Here is a 19,266-nt window from a genome sequence, read left to right on the forward strand (position 1 = left end):
CTAAGACATCAAAAGAGGTCCTATAAAGGAACACAGTACAACAGAGCTAGAAGAAGCCTGGAATATCCCTGAATATATATTTCCAAATAATCCTAAAGCGGATAAACATGGAATACTTCCATTAGATCAGTTGAAAGTTTTGGCTGGCATAATTATAAATAAAAGTTTAGAGTTTAGAGTTTAGAGACAGTCGCTCCACCCGTCGCGTGTCTCCTCCTTGAGTTGACCCGGTCTCCCTGCTCCCTCCGCTCGCCGCCGCTCCTGAAGGCGTGACCCCCCTCCCCCAGCGCCTTGAGACCCTCCGGGTGAGTAGCGCGCTATACAAATGCTATGATTGACTGATTGATTGACAGAGACACCTGCCCAGCAGATTTGATGTGGCACTTATGGTGCATCAATAATTGAGTGTATGATTGGCACCACTGCTTCATTTAATTTGATTTCTGGCGTATATATTATAAACATAATATACACCCGTGATTCCATTCAGCTACAGCTTCAAACTACTACAGACTACTTCTTGGAAACTGGCTCTGGTAAGGTAGATATCAACTTAAACATAGGTCGACTCCATTTGAACCCGCGTAACAAAACATTTTTAAATTAAATGATATAACTACACCATGATTTACCAATGTTTGCCAAAAGTGAACTAATTGGTAAATGTAAGTCCTCTAAAACAAATTGAGCAAATAACATGGAGGACAATGGAGAAATCCATACAATATCAAAGAAGTCTACAAAGGATTTGATGGATTTAAAAATACCAGCAGTAATAAACAAACCTATCCATAAACAATTCCAGCAATACTCTACAAAGCATTTGGAGAAAATTAAGATGCTCAGGAAATCACTTTCTAAAAAGAAGAAGACAGTCCAATCCAAACTGGCAGGATCTCCATCAAGCCGCATAAGAGAACATTTCAAAGTATTCATAATATTCAAAGTATTTTCAGCGGATTGTGGGAATAAATTGTGGGTTAGAAATTAAGTTATCAATAAATTCTATTCCTCCTAAGGTCTAGGTTTGACTACATTTCCAAATTGTATATGATAAATAGAAGTAATCCTGAACCAGCAGATAGTACCTAACTATACTCCCAGCCCTCTTAGAAATATCTCCCCTCCAAATTGTCACCAAATTATTATATAAGTAGAGCAAGGCACTCAGCAGTGATGGGCCTAGATGAGATCCGAGTAACTATATTAAAGAGAAACAAAACATTGGGCTACATTTCTTACTCCAATATGTTCCCATTGCTACTAGACTGGTACCATCCCAAGTTCACAGACAGAGAATATTATGATACCTTTACACAAAAAAGGATGCAGGGAAATTCCTAGTAACTACAGGCAAATTGCCCTTTTGGATGCAGTTGGGAAAAAGGCTGCAAAGAGTCTACTGGAGCTTTTTCAGCCATGGGCTTGTCAGAAAACTATCACCCCTCGTGGGCAAACCATTGCACTTTGTACTACTAAAGATAGATACAGAAGCTGCAAGGAGTTAACCTGTTTATGTAGCTTTTATTGACTTCCCACAGCATTTGATCATTCAGTCAGACCAACACTGCAGTGGTAATTGTTACATATCGAAATACCAACACATTTATTGAGAGTGATTGTGTCTTTGGATACATCAACATTGTGCAAAATATTGCTGGAAGAAACAAAGGCTTATCATCATTGATCAAAACCCAAAATGAATCGGAACAAGGTTGTCTACTGCACTGCATTGCACTTCACTACACTCACTCACCCCCTTTATTCTAGCAATCCAAGACCCTGAAATCGTAGAACAAAACTGAGAAGGGATTGTACCCTACGTCCTTCTGAAGACACAAACACACCCAAGGCAAGCCCATGGCTTTGTCAGACTCAGCCCTTGTCAAAGCAAGAGCGCAGGGGCTCAACTAGAGCAGCATTCTAGGCATACCAGGGTGGGGATTCATACTCTAGTAGGCTAGTCCATGATCCAGTTAATTAGGTGGGTGCCTGGGCAAAGCATCCTGAGGAGGGAGAGATAGCAAGCAAGCTGTGGTCTGAGTGCAGACATTGCAAGAGGGGGAGGAGACATCAGCCACTTACACTCCTGCAGGCATGTACACTCCTGAGATTCTTCTGGCCCACTAACAAACTATCTTTCATTGTTGCTGTTCTGAAAGTTTCAGTTTATGTCACCAAGCTGACACTCACTTCTTAACACATGCAGATATACATCTTCTTTCCATTTTGCTCTCTCTCGCTTTTTAATTTTTGACTACCAGCAAACCACACCCTGCCCCATTTCCTCTTAACTTCTTGTTCAGTTCAGCTAACTGGGTGCTTCAGGTTTTCTTGGAAAGTCATCTATCTATCACCCTGCTACAAACAACACCCAAATTCAAGACACATCAGCACGCAAACATTTGTGAATACCCTATAATGCTGTTTCGCACCATTCCCTGGAGGCAGACGCACTCACGTATAATTTTACAAAATACATGTAGACCAATATATGTGATTATCGGCCACATGCATCATTGCACCCGTTTGCGATTCCTAAAATATGAAAATTAAGGAATCGCAATTTAGAAATCGCAAACTGCAATGCATGAACAATTTGCATTTATTTTTGAGATTCGGTATTTTTCCTTAATTGCGATTCACAATTTGCGAGTCGCAATTAAGGAAAACCCTTCCCATTTATTCCTATGGGCCAAAAGGCCCATAGGAATGAATGGGAAGGCATTCACATTTTGCAAATTTCAAATTGCGATTTGCAAAATGTGAATGCAATTTCAAGGGTGCAGGGGGGGTCCAAAGAACCCCTGAAATGTAACTTTAAATTTCAATTTACACACACACATGCCCCAAGGGCTTGTGTGTGTGTAAATTAAAACTTTAAAAAATGCAATTTGTGCATATTTGTACGTTTTCGGTAAATTAGCATGAAGTTCAACTTCATGCTAATTTACCACGTCCAAATTGCGAATTCCCAATTAAAAAATGATCATGCATTGCATTTAAGAAATCTGAAATTGCGATTTCTTAAATCCAATCGCAATTTTAGAAATAGCAACATGGTTGCGATTCCTAAAATTGCGAAATGCATGATGCTTTCCAAATTAGTCAATTGCATTTGCAAACGGCCGAAAATTGCGATTCGCACCGTTTGCGAATGCAATTGACTTTGATGCATGTGGGCGTAAATCCCTTTCTGGGTCTAAATTCATATTTTTTGAATACACAATGTGTATTTTCATTTGAAAATCAAACATTTGAGCAACTGAGTTCATTTATATTGCTTTGTTCATTGGGTCGTCATTGCATAGCGTATGCAAAGAAAAGCAGCTAACTGACTTAAATATTAAACCTTGCAACAACATGAATCAGTAAAAGAAACACAAGCAATTAATATAAAGATTCTTCGCGAAAAAATACATTTCTGCACAAGTCAGTGACACAATGCAATCACCATACCTATAAAGTGCTTCAAACATGTCTTGTGATGATGTTCCAAATGCTCTTTCATGTTGACATGTCCCCTCCCTGAAAGAAAACGATAACCAGTGGGTTTCCTCTCACATTTATTTCCAGTACTATCAATTAGGTACATAAAAATATTAGGAGGGAAAGGTTACGATTTGTAATTAGCAACCAGCACGCTACACTATTTCTTGTAATTTGTCAAGTCTGAGTAAATTAGTAAAGCATATATTTCATTTCTCTTGGATACCCCAACCAAACATTTAACTTGTTTCCAGCTCGTTTTAATGTTAATTATATGAAGCACAGATTATGGTATAGATGCATCAAAGGAAAAAACGGTCGCAAACGGGCAGATTCTCAGAATCTGCCCCTTTGCGACCAGTATTTTTGCATTTGGGATGCATCATCCCAAATGCAAAAATTGCAATTTAAGAAATCGCAAAATTGTGATTACTTAAATTGCGATTGCATTTAAGGAATCTCAAATTGAGATTCTTTAAATGCAATGCATCAAAGTAAAAAAAAATAGCGACTTCGCTAATAGGGGGAGCAAATTATCATGAAGTTGAACTTCATGGTAATTTGTAAAAACTTTGAAAAATGCACTAAAGTGCATTTTTACAAGTTCCATTTTACACACACACATGCCCTTGGGACATGTTTGTGTGCAAGATGTTCTCATATGCAGATTTCAAGGGTGGAACAGGGTGTCCTTTTGACACCCTGGCACCCTTGAAATTGCATTCTGAATTTGCGAATCTCTAATTGAGAATCGTAAATTGAGAATGTCTTCCCATTCATTACTATGGGCCTCTAGGCCTCTAGCCCCATAGGAATGAATAGGGAGGTATTCCTTAATTGCGACTCGCAATTTACGAGTCGCAATTAAGGAATGTTTAGAAATCACTATTTTTTTTGCGATTTCTACATGCATAGCCTTTTGCTATTCCTTATTAGCGAATCCTATTTTTCGCTAATAAGGAATCGCAAATGGTATTGTTGATGTATCTATACCTAAATTCCTCTGGTGACTAATGATCTCTAAGATTGTGCCTCGCCTGACGCCGTATGGCTGTGGTCCATATTACATTAACTGCTGTATATACTTTTCCAATGTATGGGCTTGCTCTAAGTGTTGTCATGTGGCAGTGACCTATCGTGACCTGTCAATATATGTGGGTCTCTGGATCCTAGCTCTGAATTGCCCAAGTAGCACTGGGATAGGCAGACTTAACAGTAAATGAGGTTTATCTTTATTCAAGAGAGTATTTTGCTTACTATTTGTAGTATCTTGTTAATAAAGGAACACAGGAAATCTTTTGGTTCGTACTGTACACCGTGGACCTGTGACTTAATTGTTGGAGGGATAAGTTGAAGGCAGGCTTAGAATGTTGAGCTCTGACTTCCACACAGCAGAATAAAGACGTGCACAACTACTCTCCCCGTCTGGTGTGGTTATTGACAAGTACCGCAGCTGATAGGACGCTACAACTGGCAACGAGAAAGGGGATATGAAGCCAGTACACTGAAAGCGCTCTTCCAGAGAGTTTGCCGCAATCCAGCAAAGTGCTTGTTCGTGCCATGTGTGTCACAGTCTAAGTGTAGAAGAGTACACAGCCTTCAAAAAACAAATAAAAGTAAGCAACATTGAAAGCTGACATGCCAGTGGCCAGGAACTGAATGAAATGCTAAATGCTAAATGGAGAAAGAATGCTGAAGTATGATGTAACCAGGTGCTTGTGAAGAAACATTTAAGCTCAAGCTCACTAAATATCATAATGTTATCTGCTTTCATGGACTAATGGTATACAAGGTTCATCTACTTACCCAAAAAAAATCATGAATGATCGTTCAATAATGTGCTGCAGAGCAGGCCCCAGTAGGAGAGTCAGGATTCTGCTAGCGTAGCAGTTTCCAGACAAAATGGCCCACCACTAAAGTTGCCACATAGGGGCTCAGTACAACTCCCTAAACTGCCCTTAAGTAAGGAGCTCCGATGGGGAGTCAAGGTGAGATCCACACTCCAAAAGTCATTAAGGCTGTGTATACTGCTGATGCATTCTTAAAACCACCCTCTGCATTTGATACTGCCAAGAAACACAATATTGGCAATAGATGGACTGCATGGATGGAGACTTCTGAAGGTTTCATACATGGAATAGATTAAAAAGATCATATAGTATCGGAAGAACATGACTGGTGTGGAGTGAAAGAAGCCATGAAAAAGATCCCAAAAGAAGGTGATGTGCCGTATGATCAAATTAGTGTAAAAAATCAAGAGACCTGGCTGCCAATTTTTAGATGCTGCTATTTATTTCAGCAGACTAAGGGCCAATGCATTTAGTCTTTGGACCTGGCCTAATCATTTCGCCATGATTAACACATTTCGTAAAGGCATTTAAATGATAGCTGCGTCATTCAAAGATACACAAGATTCAAATGAAAAATTGCAAAAATACAATGAACAAGTGTGATTGTCGAAAACAAGAAAACAGTGAAACATATACTCAATGCATTACAAATTGAGATATGAACAATTACACAAGCATGTCTTTAAAGCGTTAATAAGAAACTGAGCTCTCTCATACAGCCCTATGCTTGGCTACATTTGGAGAGACGCTATCCAAGGGGAAGAAAATAAGTCTCTGTGAGTATATATCTATGTGCAAACACCCTATCAAGAGTCCGTGACTAATTTGAAACACCCTTGTGCATAAGAGGAAATGCCACCATGTTTCCAATCCCCGGAAAGGTTAAGGGATTTTCAGCAGGGCTGAGACACGGTGTAATATGCGGGTATGAAAGCCATCGTTCTGATTGCGCATTGATTTATTCATCGATGAACCATTCGGAATTTAAAATGGGACTTGATTTGAGACTGCGAGTCTGTTAACTTTAAGCAGGAAATGAATGGGCCTGCGTATTTCGGCTTGGAATTTAATAGAGCACAAACCACCAGCTTTCAGAGAGGTTTGGAAAGAGTCAAATTTAATCCCATGCTAATTTGTCATTGGAACTGATCGAAGTTGCATTACTCTTGCGGCATTGAAGAGATCGATACTCCTCAGTAGTAGGCTCACATTGGTGGCTCGTTTTTCAGTGTTTGATCAAATTAGAGCAGCCTTGAATGTCAAATTTAATCCAGAGCCAAATGTGCATTATGACAGATACATATTCAGTCAAGAACGCCAGAGACCAGGTGAAACCGTGGATGAGTGTTTTGAGAGACTGGATGTTCTGGTGAAGCAATGTAGATTCAACGACAAATGGTGAAGCACAGAAGAACGTGCTGATCCTTCACTGACTGACATGGAGGCCCAAGGTACCCAAAGTGAGTCAGTCATATGCATGATGAGAACACCAAGGCATAAAGCTGGGGGACACAAGGTCATGTCTCCACAGAAGAAGAAAAGGTGTTACAGATGTGGACTGTCATTGCCACATGAAGACAAATGTCCCTGAATCAGACAAATATACATTAGCTGTGGTAAAGCAAATCATTTTGGGATGACTTGCAAGGCGATGGAAAAAGTAAGTGCGTCACAGTGTGAAGACAAAGCGACAGAACCCTACCTTGGCTACGTTCAACTCACCCCCACAAGGCCAAGCGGTCACAGCAACAGAGGCAAATCAACAAAAAACGAAGTCGATTGTCATCTAAATCATCGAAGAAGAGTTCCTCAGTATCAGTCTCTAGCGAAAGTGACAAGGACAATTGCGCAATGTCGATATTTACTTCAGAAAGGCATGCACATGAGGGACTAGTCAGATGTGAGGAAAAATTCAAAGTAAAGAAAAATCGACAGGAAAAAGCTCCAGAAACATTCAAATATTGTCTGAAGAACACTCTAAAGATAAATGGATATTCAATACCATTCATAACTGATAGCCGTGCATTGATAAATATCATGCCTGAGATGTATCAAGAGTTATCTCTGTTACCTCAACTTACGAAGTCAAAGACTGAAGTATTCACATGGGCTGCCTCAACTCCCTTATAGAGTCATGGTTTGTTTATAGCCACAATCAAACATAAGAAAACTTTGGTACAAGCCCCTAGACATGTACTTCAAGTAACAGCTTCAAGTGCTTGCTTGCTGAATTTCAACACCCCTGCTGATATGGGACTGAACTGCAACATGAATGCCAATCTTGAAATTATAAGTCAATTTCCTTCATTATTTCACAGGTTAAGAAGGGCTCAAAACAATGAAAATAATGTTGAACATAAAAGAGTATGTTCATCTTGTTGCACAAAGACACAGAAGAATTACGTTTCACTTGCAAGAGGCAGGTAAAAAGGAACTTAATTTATTCCCTGAACATGACGTCATTGAATGCTCCACTGGTCCAACACTATGCTTTTCTCCCATTGTAGTAGTGCCTAAGAGGCAGTGAAGGAGCTATATGCATATGCGTTGACATGCGTCAGGTCAACAAGGTGACTGAGCGGGAGAGACATCCAGATCCGCACATTGCAACTGAATGGTGCGAAGTTATTTTCTCGATGACTTAAATAAAGGATATCACTAATTGGAGCTTGAAGAAAAATCCAGGTACATTACAACCTTTTCACAACAAGCAATTGAGTTTTAGTGTATCCTTGGCTGCAGAACTTTTCCAAGACCCCATTCAACTTATCATACGGTTTGCAGTAAATACATTTAACTATAGCAATGACATGTTAGTTTTCAGAGCGAAAAAGAAAGAGCATGACAAAGCTCTTATACAAGTATCTCATTTGCTGAACGATGCAGGTTGAACTCTAAATGCTGACAAATGGAATTCCACATGAAAATCTTGAAATGAATTGGTCATGGATTTTACGATGGGGGTATGAAACCTTATCTGGCTAAAGTGCAAGCGTTGTTTACTGCCATACACCCACAATAAATGTCTATGTTACGATCATTTCTTGGAATGGCCAGTTACTGTTCTAGATACATATGAGACTTTGCTACAGTCAATGCACTGTTACAAGAACTGATGAAAAAGAAAATGTCTTTTCATTGGTCACATGAATGTGAGAAGAGCTTCCAAAAAATCAAACAAACTATTGAGAGTGTCACTGAAATTACTTACTTTGATCCCAAAATGCATGCGGAGGTTGGAGTTGACACTAGCCCTGCCAGGTTGGGTGCAATCCTGGCACAGCACAGCTGAATGGCCTACAGTTTGGTAGTGCAGTGTCAAAGGTAGGAATGCACCATATTATTTTTTATTTGGCTCATTACTGCCCTTCCCTATCACGTGGTGCAGCAACATGATTTACTGAGCTGCCTGCATGACCTTCACATAAATATATATCTTTGTACTTGGCTTGTTAGGGTTCCTCAAGAAATTTTCAGTGTTGTGTGGCGATCCTGTCCCCAGGTTATGACGAGTCTCTGTCTTCTTTTTTTTTTTTAGTGCTTAGTTATATCAGTTCCACTTTTTCAATTTGGATATTTTATAGGACTCATTAGGTGGAATGTCAAAGGGTTGTTTTATCTATAGTGTGGGCATCTGGTTATGTGACAGGTGTGTGTGATAAACGTTCTAGTTAAATGTCTAGAAAAGCTACATTAGCAGTCCAGGATTGGGTAGTTCTTTGTAAATTAAACCTCAAGATGTACTAGATCACATTACAAAGCTTGAATATTCAGGAATTTCAATTTTGAGGTATAATGCATCTTAGTTTCAAAGGTTACTGCAAATGACCCTAGACAGTGGATAATGTTGTTCTGTTTAGGACATAATAGACCTCATACTGATAAAGATTTGATGTGAACAGCGCAGTTTGTTGAGCTTACTTCTTTCAGTGGGTCTTCTATTTCTGGAGCATACTTTAGCTTAGAGTTAAGTCCTTCGCTTGACCTCTTTTGTGTTCTATGTCAGCAAAGTAGTAATGTAAGACCCAAAACTGAAGACATGAGTAATATCCTCAGTCTCTTCTTCATAGTGATCTATAACATTATGATAATGATCATGCAATTTCAATCATGGTTCAGTTTGATATTGCCAGAAACAGATTATGTAGCAATGGGCTTTTGACAGAATGTGTTAAAAAGACTCAAGGTTTTTTGAATTTACAGAGGGAGATGTACCAATAAATTAACGTTGGGACCAAAAATATAGGCTTCTTATTCCACCCAACATTTAAACTCCTCTCATGATGTTCCACAGATGCTTCAAATACACATGCAATGACTTTATTGTGAAGGGTCAGTGGTGTTCATATTATCAATGAGGAAATTTAGAGTTATTCAACCCTGTCTTATATTTGATATTGGATATGAAGAAATTGTGGCATGAGTTCAGTACACATTCAGTCCATAGTTTGTCTGTGATGACCAAAGAATATTTTTAACAGAACTAAATATATAGCAAATATGTCCCATAAGGAAAGTTGCAACCTTTCATAGATTCTATTCTGGTATTGTTTAAGGAAATAGCTCAATTTTGCAAAATTATTTGCAGATTCAACAGGGGATGTTTACTGCCCGACAGTAAATTATGTAAATTATAAAAACAACAATTGAAACTGGTAAACTGGCAAGTGCAAATCTCAGATCTTGTTCAAATTCTGAATGCTGAATCTGCTAGATACAAAGAAAGAGAAATACACTAAATTCTATAAACCATTTCAACACAGTTATTCCACCAAAGGGGACTTTGACTACTAAATGGAAAAACCGACTTATTGCTTTGCACATACCAATAACCAGTGTCATTATTGCTTGTCTATAGGAAGGTTCCTGACAAAATTCTAGTCAATTGTCTAACACAACTGCTTCCTGGATTCATATAATCAGTGCACAGTGGCTTCATCCAAGGTTGAACAATGGTTGAGTATGAGCTACTTTAGTCTGCTATTATGAACACTGCATATCCACACAAAAAATGGCAATTACAGGTGCCTTTCCGTTCACAGAGAAGGCCTTTTATTGGGTCAATTGGCCCATATAATGAATGATGCTACAAACAAATTAGGCCTTGCTTAGAGTTTGGCGGATGGAGTCCTATTTCCCAAATGTGACATATATCCTGTCTGCCTTACTACAAGTGCATTACGTCCTGTAGCATTTGCAATAAGGTGGATGGGATATCCATCATATGTGTGATGGCTTATCCGTCCTGCAAACTCTAAATCAGGGCCTTTGTTTCTAGTACGGTGCACAGTTGCCTGAATGGGGAGGATGATGTCTCAGTCATGCTACACATACGCAGTTGATAGCAGAGAAATGTGAGCAAGGTGGTAATGAAAAAATGGTTTGGCCATGACCATAGATATTATTTAGCATGCCTACTGTGGGTTAGTAACTTCTTCATGGGGAATAAAATGAACACAAAATGGCCAGAAATGTTATCCTTACCTTACTGCATCTGCCAAGTAATCCCAATACTTGTATGCTGTCTGAGAATAGTAAATCATCATGGGAAGCAAGGACTTTGGGCTGGACGTTGTGAGGTAGGTAGTTGATAGTTCTGTGTTCCTGTAAAATGCTGCAGCGATAAAAAAGACAACAAGTCAGCAAAGGAAAATGGCATTTCATGTAGTGAGGCATAATGGCAAATCCCAATACAAAACAGAATGTCAAACGATGCTGTTCAGCTGCAGAGGAAATGACAGCACTGAAGATTAATGTGGGGTACTGATACGAAACAATGGCCCAGTAGTTTGGCTCGACTCTTGCTGTTGGGGCAGAGTCCACACTAATTGCCCTATGACTGGTCCCCTTTTGCATTGGAAAGATAATCTAAAATGAATGAAATACCAGAAGGAATTCCAGTAAGTTAAGATTCATTCAAGCTCCCCAGTAAAAGGAGGGGTCACTATAGACATGGCAAAATGCAACTAGAATGACAAAATTGATTAGTATAGACGTATCGGCATGATGAAATGGTACCCATACGATTTGCTAGTCAATGACATTCATACCTTTTTTTTTTGCTGCCAAACTTAATACATGATGTACCACTGTTGGAAAAAACAGCAAGATCAGTGCCTTAAAGCAATGGCAGAGATAGGAAGAAAAGAAATGTGGTTACACAATCTGAACATTACATTTTTGCCCACATTCATCAAACTCCCGTTTTGCGTTTCCAAATTTGCGATTTTTACCGAATCGCAAATATGGATTCGCAAAACGGGATGCATCATAGAAAGTGCTAAATATTTCCGATTCGGTAAAAATCGCAATTTTTACCGAATCGCTAATATTTTGCGAATTCAAAATTGCGAATTCGCTATTCCCATTGATTCCTATGGGCCAAAAGGCCCATAGGAATCAATAGAAATAGCGAATTCGCAATCTTGAATTCGCAAATGTTGATGCATTCCATGGGTGCAGGGGGGGGTCCAAAGGACCCCCCCCTGCACCCCTGAAATGTATTTTTAAATGGATGTTTCACACACACATGTCCTAAGGACATGTGTGTCTGTAACATGACATTGTTTAAAATGTAAATCTGAACATTTTAAACATTTTTCGCAATTTACCACGAGGTTCAACCTCGTGGTAATTTGCACTTCCAAACTTTGTTTTCGCAATTTGATTTCAGAATGATGCATTGCATTTAAGGAATCGCAAATTTGCGATTCCTTAAATGCAATCGCTTTCTGGAAAGTCGCAAAATTAACGATTTTCATTACAAAATAATGATGCATCTGAAAAAGCATTTTTGGAGTCTCAAACGGCCGATTTTAAGGAATCGCACCGTTTGCGACTCCAAAAATGATTGATGCATGTGGGCATTTGTGTATAGCCTGATGAAAGAATACAACATTTCTGGTGGCTATTTCAGTCATCTACCTGTATTCGCCATCCAGCTTAATTCTCCTTGGGTAATGCACAAATCCAACACTTTGTCATGGGAAGCATTGTTAATTCTCAAACAACTATATTTATCTAATGACTCAGCACCAGGGACGGACAAGGAGAAAGCATATCTGTGTCATCCTTGTTGGTATATGTGCAATGCATAGACTTTCTTGGGTTAAACTTCGGTTTCTGTTGACTAGTTTCAGCATTTTTACATGTTTTATTTATTTATGTGAATTCCTAAAGAGCAGCTATCTACAACAGGTATTTTGGCGCTAAACGTATAGGTGAAAAATTACTAAAGAGGGAAAAAACACAGTAGTGCAGAGAATGTATTTGGCTTTATCTGGAAAATAACCAGGTTTTCAGATCAATCCTAGAGCAAAGAATTTCAGTAATACTTCTTACCTTTGCTGGTAATTAATGCTAGTGTTTAGAAGCAGTAATATAAAACATTCTTCAACCAATATTAATATATTTAAAATTGGTAACCACAGCACAGTAATAATGCATAGACTGTAATATTCGCCTGGTCCGAAGAAATGACTATCCCAACAAAGCCTTGTGTACTAGGCAGAGTGTTTTAAAAATAAGGCGTTGCGATACTGGTAATCAATAGGGCCAAGAGAGGAAATAGTCTTAGTCTTTTTACGATTCAAAGCAAGTCTCTCTGCAGGAGTGTGGACTAATTGCAGGTTTTTATAGCTTTGTCAGGGAGGTATAAGTGTAAAGCGTTGCAATAGTCCAATATGGTCAATATAAAATCAGTGAGAATTTACATTTTATGAGACATAGAAAAATGTAGAGAATGCGTTTTATGACACAAATCTGGAAAAAGAAAGATTTGATCACTTCAGAGATCGGATTAAAAAGAGAGAGACCAACAATAAGCTTTATGCCTAAATTCTTGACACAGGTGACCGGTATTGGTTTGTCACCCAGACATGAGGGGCAGAAAGGAAGGTCGCAAATCTGAGTAGATCTAAAAGGGAGTCGTATTTCAGTTCACCCACCATTTAGTTTTAGCTGATAAGAACTCATCCTTGTATTGACTTGCGGTACGCAATTACTTAGTGTGTCAGCACAAAATGTCTCTAGCAATCTTAAACAAGATTCATCAGCATAAATAAAAAAAAGAATAAACAAAAGATTGAATCAGAAATTATAAAAACACCATGCAAAGGTTAAAGAACAAGGGAATGGAGCCTTACGCAACTGTACATTTTAGGGACTTTGTGTCTGACACAAAAGGATCCAGAGATACCTAAACTTTCCTATTAGGTAAAATAATTGATGACTTATTTAAGCCCAGTGTCTTTTTTAATTTGAGAAAGATACAAGCGATTTAAAAGTAACTGGTGATCCACTATGTCATAGGCTCTGGAGAGTTTTAAAATAATGAGCATTGTATGACTATGACAACCAGCTGAACTGCTCAGTTCATCCAATACGGTCGTAACAACTACTATACTGGAGTACGCACAAAAGCCCACTTGCAAAGTGTGGAGATAGTTGATTTTCTCTACATAGTTGGACAGCTTATTGTAGACAGTGCACTCCAACAGCTTCCATGGGGTCATTGTGATATAGGTTAATTGTTTTCCATTAAGAAACTTTGACTCTTTGAGTCTGTAGTTCAATACACAGATAAATGGACTCACTGCGTCCTGTTTCTTTAAACTTCGTAAGATCAGGATGATTCCTTTGTGCCATACCTTTTGAATTGCAGAAAACAGTTGTAACGGCACTCGTGTTTTCAAGTTTGGACTACTGCAATGCCCTGTATGTAGGTCTTCATCAGCATTCTTTAGAAAAACTTTAATGCCTTCAGAATGCAGCAGCAAGACTATTAAAGAAAATTCCTCAATTTCAGTCAGTTTCATGGAGACTAAAGAGCTTCATTGGTTGCCAGTGAAAGATAAAGTCAAGTTCAAGGCTCTTTGTCTTGCTCACAAAAACCTATATGGAGCTGTGACAGATTACCTAAAGAAAAATCCTAATTGGTATATCCGAAATAGGTCACTGGGCTCGATTAATTCCAGAACAATCAATCTTCGTAAAATCAGGAGATCTAACTGGGGGGAGGTGGGGGCATGAGTTTTGTCAACATTACAGCAGTGCTTCATTTGTGCCAGTGGTTTTTGGTGCTCAGCACTGGCACTTAATCATCAGCACCAGTTGACTGTAGGAGCCCTCGCCTCAGGGATCCGTTTGGTCTTACTTTGGTAATGAACTATATTGTTACCAACCTGTGGGTCTGTAAGTATGGTCATCACACCACATACACAGCACACCTCAGTGTGTGTGCTGCAGAACACCCATTTACTCATGTGGCAGCAAAATAATTTTTTCTTCCATGTCATAGTACATACTCTCACGGTCCTGAAGAAAGCCTTGTTTAACTATCGAGAGGCTCAAACATGTCGACCTTTTTGTAGACAGAGATATAGAAGATAATTTTTATCTTAACAATATCTCACCTCGATTTTAATGTATCCTAAGGCCCTATAAATAAATCACTACTTGTCTGGGCACCTAAGAGACATTTTTAACTACACCACATTGGAAAACACTTTCTCACTCACATTTTCACCAAAAATCCTGCTCCACTGTAATCAGGTGTTGTAGCACAGCTGGGTTCCATTCGGGAGCCCAGCTGGCAACCCTCTGATGAAGCATGCCACCAGCCAGGTTGGTGGGTGAGGGTTGTTTTAATAACCTGAATGGTTTCTGGCACTCTAGTACATAATATCAAGTTGGAAGTTTTTCAAGGATAAACCCGTCCAAGTTTTTATATTCACCAGTTAAGGACACATTAATTTATGGCAGGCATGGGGAGATTATGTGATTTGCCCACAATCACAGGATGTTAAGCAGATGCTGAAACTCGAAACTAGTTACCCAGCTCAGAAGTCAGCAGCTCTGGCCATTACACCATGTCCTCTCCCCACTCTTATGGCTGGTAGTTGGTTCTGTTTTAGGCAACGCTAACAGGAGAAATGGGCTGGTGCAAGCTGCCTCCTGACGAAACTTCCTGCACGTATTTCTTAACAAATTAAGCACTTCATTACATCCCACAGGTGGAATAACTTACCGGAGCACTTGAGAGGCCAGCAAACCTCTTAAGTTTTAGGAAACAGCTTAAAACCAGGATTTTTTCTTATTCATTTTGATAGATAAAATAAAAATGTATATTAACAACTAGTTTCCAACTTTTGATTCATGTTCAGTCAGTATGGTAGACATTAGTGCCAAGACGCCATTGGCATTCGCACACTATGAAAAACTTAGCAATATTAATACGGGATTGGGGAAAGTTTCTTTAAACGAGAACTAATATGTGCCGATCTCCACTTACTGGGCATGATACCAGCCTTTATTGATAAGTTAATAAAAGCTTTGGTATATGCCTGATTCACAAGCAAAAGATTCCTGCAGTTTAGCAGTAGTTGTCACTAAGCCTCCGCCTGCTGGGTGCTATCGGTATTGTGCATTCCTTCCAGAGGTATTGAAGAGTGGTCTCTTTAGTTCCAGTACAGTCCAACTAGCTGTTCATCTCTCTCTGCCCTTTTCCAGAGGTTGATATATAGACCTTCAAGAAGGTTCTTCAGCATGGCCTGCTGATGAAATGGTGTGGTTGTCTGGCAGAATATTGCAGTCAAAAATATCAAGACACTGAAATATTGTGTAAAAAATGTCATATACCACAATATCGTGGTCCTGTACATATATTGTGAAAAAACAAAATATTGTGTCGAAAATATCGCGCCAGAGAATATGGAAAAGTAACAGTTAAGAATAGAATTTTTCAATACATATTGACTTAAAACTAATTTCATTTAAGTAGGATATTAGTTAAAAATAATATAATGTTAAATACATTTTTTCATAATTTATTTAATGTACATATATATAGAAAATATATACCTTAATATTTTTAAAGTATGTATATACATTACGGATACAATAGCAGTAAATAAAAAAAAAATACATTTCATTTTAAATATTAACAGTAAAATAAACTGAAAATTAGCAAACATATTTCCCTAGATACCCGCCAAGCTTGTAGCCAAAAACTCATGAAAGCCCCGCCTTGCAAAACCAGGTTGGTTTGTGATAGGTAATTTTGATGTCGCCTCAATAGGTTTTGGGCTCTTGCCTGTCGCGGGTCCTTGACCCACCCACGCGAGTGAGGTACCATTTTTATCAAGAGACCTGGGGGAACGCTGGGTGGGAGGACATTTTTGGATCCATGTAGATTCCAGAACTTTCCCATACAGAAATTTTAGAAAAAAGTGATTTCTTCAGCTAATTTTGAGGTTTGTAGGGGATTCTGGGTAGGAGAATGTTAGAGGACCCACACAAGCCATACCTCGCTTGACTCCCCCGGGTGTCTAGTTTTCAGAAATATGTGGGTTTGGTAGGTTTCCCTAGATGGCCGCAGAGCCCGAGGCCAAAATCTTATGGCACCCCCATTGCAAAACCAGGTTGGTTTGTGATAGGTAATTTTGATGTCGCCTCAATAGGATTTGGTCCCTTGCCTGTTGCGGGTACTTGACCCACCCACACAAGTGAGGTACCATTTTTCCTGAAGACTTTGGGGAACACGGGGTGGGTAGAATTTTGTGGATCCAAGCAGATTCCAAAACTTTCCACCACAGAAATGTGATGAAAATGTGTTTTGTTTGACAGATTTTGAGGTTTGCAAGGGATTCTGGGTAACAGAAGCTCGTGAGAGGCAGTCAAGTCACCCCATTCTGGATTCCCCTGGGTGTTTCGTTTTCCAAAAATGTATAGGTTTGCTATGTTTCCCTAGGTGCTGGCAGAATTAGGGTTCATAATCTACAGCTAGGCACTTTGCAAAAAAAGGGTCAGTTTTCACTGTGAAAATGTGGTGTGTCCATGTTGCGTTTTGGGCTGTTTCCTGTCACGGGCATTGGGCCTACCCACACAAGTGCAGTATCATTTTTCTCGGAAGACTTTGGGGAACTCGAGGTGGGTGGAATTTTGTGGATCCAGGCAGATTCCATAACTTTCCACCACAGAAATGTAAGGAAAATGTGTTTTCTGGACAACTCTTCAAGTTTGCAAGGGATTCTGGGTACCAGAACCTGGTGAAAGACAGTCAAGTCACCCCATCCTGGATTCCCCTGGGTGTCTAATTTTCAAAAATGTATAGGTTTGCTAGGTTTCCCTAGGTGCCGGCAGAGCTAGGGTTGACAATCTACAGCTAGGCACTTTGCAAAAAAAGGATCCGTTTTCACTGTGAAAATGTGGTGTGCCCACATTGCGTTTTGGGCTATTTACTGTCACGGGCACTAGGCCTACCCACACAAGTGAGGTACCATTTTTCTCTGAAGACTTTGGGGAATGCAGAGTGGGTGGAATTTTGTGTATCCACACAGATTCCAGAACTTTCAATTTTTTTAAAATATATTTTGAGGTTTGCAAGGGATTCTGGGTAATGTCACCCCATCCTGGATTCCCCTGGCTGTCTAGTTTTCATAAATGTATAGGGTTACTAGGTTTCCCTAGGTGCTGTTAGAGTTAGGGTTCAAAATCTACAGCTAGGCATTTTGCAAAAAAAGGGTCAGTTTTCACTGTAAAAATGTGGTGTGTCCACGTTGAGTTTTGGGCTGTTTCCTGTCACATGCAATAGGCCTACCCACACAAGTGAGGTACCATTTTTCTTGGAAGACTTTGGGGGACGCGGGGTGGGTAGAATTTTGTAGATCCACTAAGATTCCAGAACTTTCCACCACAGAAATGTGGGGAAAATGTGTTTTAGTTTTTTTACACATTTCTAGGTTTGCAAGGGATTCTGGGTAATAGAACCTGGTGAGAGCCAGTCAAGTCAACCCATCTTAGATTCCCCTGGGTGTCTAGTTTTCAAACATGTATAGTTTTGCTAGGTTTCCCTAGGTACCGGCAGAGCTAGGCTACAAAAGCTACAGCTAGGCACTTTGCAAAAAAGGGGTTAGTTTTCACTGTAAAAATAACGTGTGTCCACGTGGCATTTTGAGCCATTTCCTGTTGCGGGAGCTAGGCCTACCCACACAAGTGAGGTTCCATTTTTATAGGGAGGCTTAGACACAGAACTGTAGTGCAACTGTTATTACCTATTGACTTTTGATGCATTTCTGCCTTCCAAATGAAAGAAGATGTGTTATAAAGAAGTCATTTTGAAAAATGACCTATAATTCTCATGCTAGTATGGGTTACTAACAATTTTGGAAATGTGCAAATGTCTACTCTTTCTAAACTCTATATTTTGTTCCAATTTCAGAAATACATTAGTGTCTTTCATACTGATTTCTCCATGTACATATTTTCCCAATGAATTGCTATATACTCAGGACATAACAAAAAACAATTGCAAGATGCTGCTCAGATATTTGCTCTGAGTTCGTCGGGTTCTTGGTAAACCTACAAGTCCTATATATCCCCACAACCAGAAAGGTCCAACAAACGGGAGGGTATATTGCTTTAAAACAGTTGTCATAATTAGAAGAAGTTACAGGTGAAAACGTTAACACAAGTGGCTGTTTTTTTCAACAAATTTTCAATTTTTCCTAATGTCAACTGTTAGTTTCTACAAAGAAACCTTGAAGGATGTACACAAATGACCCCTTGATTAATTCAGAATTTTATCTAATTTTCTAAAATGCATAGCTTTTTAGTGTCCATTATTGCTTTCATACTCATTTCTACCATTAACTGGAAGGAGGTTGAAAGCACAAAAAATAGAAAAAATAGGCTATGTCCCAGAAAAATGCCAAACTGTGTAAACAGTTTTGGTTTTCTGACAAAAGTCTGCTTGTCTTTGAAGTCTGGGAAGATGGTGATTTCAGCACCACAACCCCTTTGTTGATAACATTTGCAGGGAAAAAAACAGACGCTTTCTTCTGTAGCCCTTTTTTCCTGTGAAAAAAGGCGCTTTTTGGCTAATTTCTGGGTCCCCCCGGGGGTAACCCCAGTCCCTGGGAACCTTTAG

General features: G+C 39.3%; 1 protein-coding gene across 1 annotated transcript in view; it reads right to left on the reverse strand.

The window, feature by feature from the left end:
* ASMT (acetylserotonin O-methyltransferase) overlaps positions 1–19,266 on the reverse strand; it is a 379,261-nt gene that overhangs the window by 287,116 nt on the left and 72,879 nt on the right. The window contains exons 3-4 of the mRNA XM_086934772.1: positions 10,824–10,953; positions 3,460–3,528 (exon numbers count right to left, since the gene is read on the reverse strand). Coding sequence (XP_086790898.1) covers positions 3,460–3,528; positions 10,824–10,953 — 199 coding nt within the window. The remainder of the gene's footprint in view (positions 1–3,459; positions 3,529–10,823; positions 10,954–19,266) is intronic.

The sequence above is a fragment of the Lissotriton vulgaris genome, chromosome 8, assembly GCF_964263255.1.
Source record: "Lissotriton vulgaris chromosome 8, aLisVul1.2, whole genome shotgun sequence".
Classification (NCBI taxonomy): domain Eukaryota; kingdom Metazoa; phylum Chordata; class Amphibia; order Caudata; family Salamandridae; genus Lissotriton; species Lissotriton vulgaris.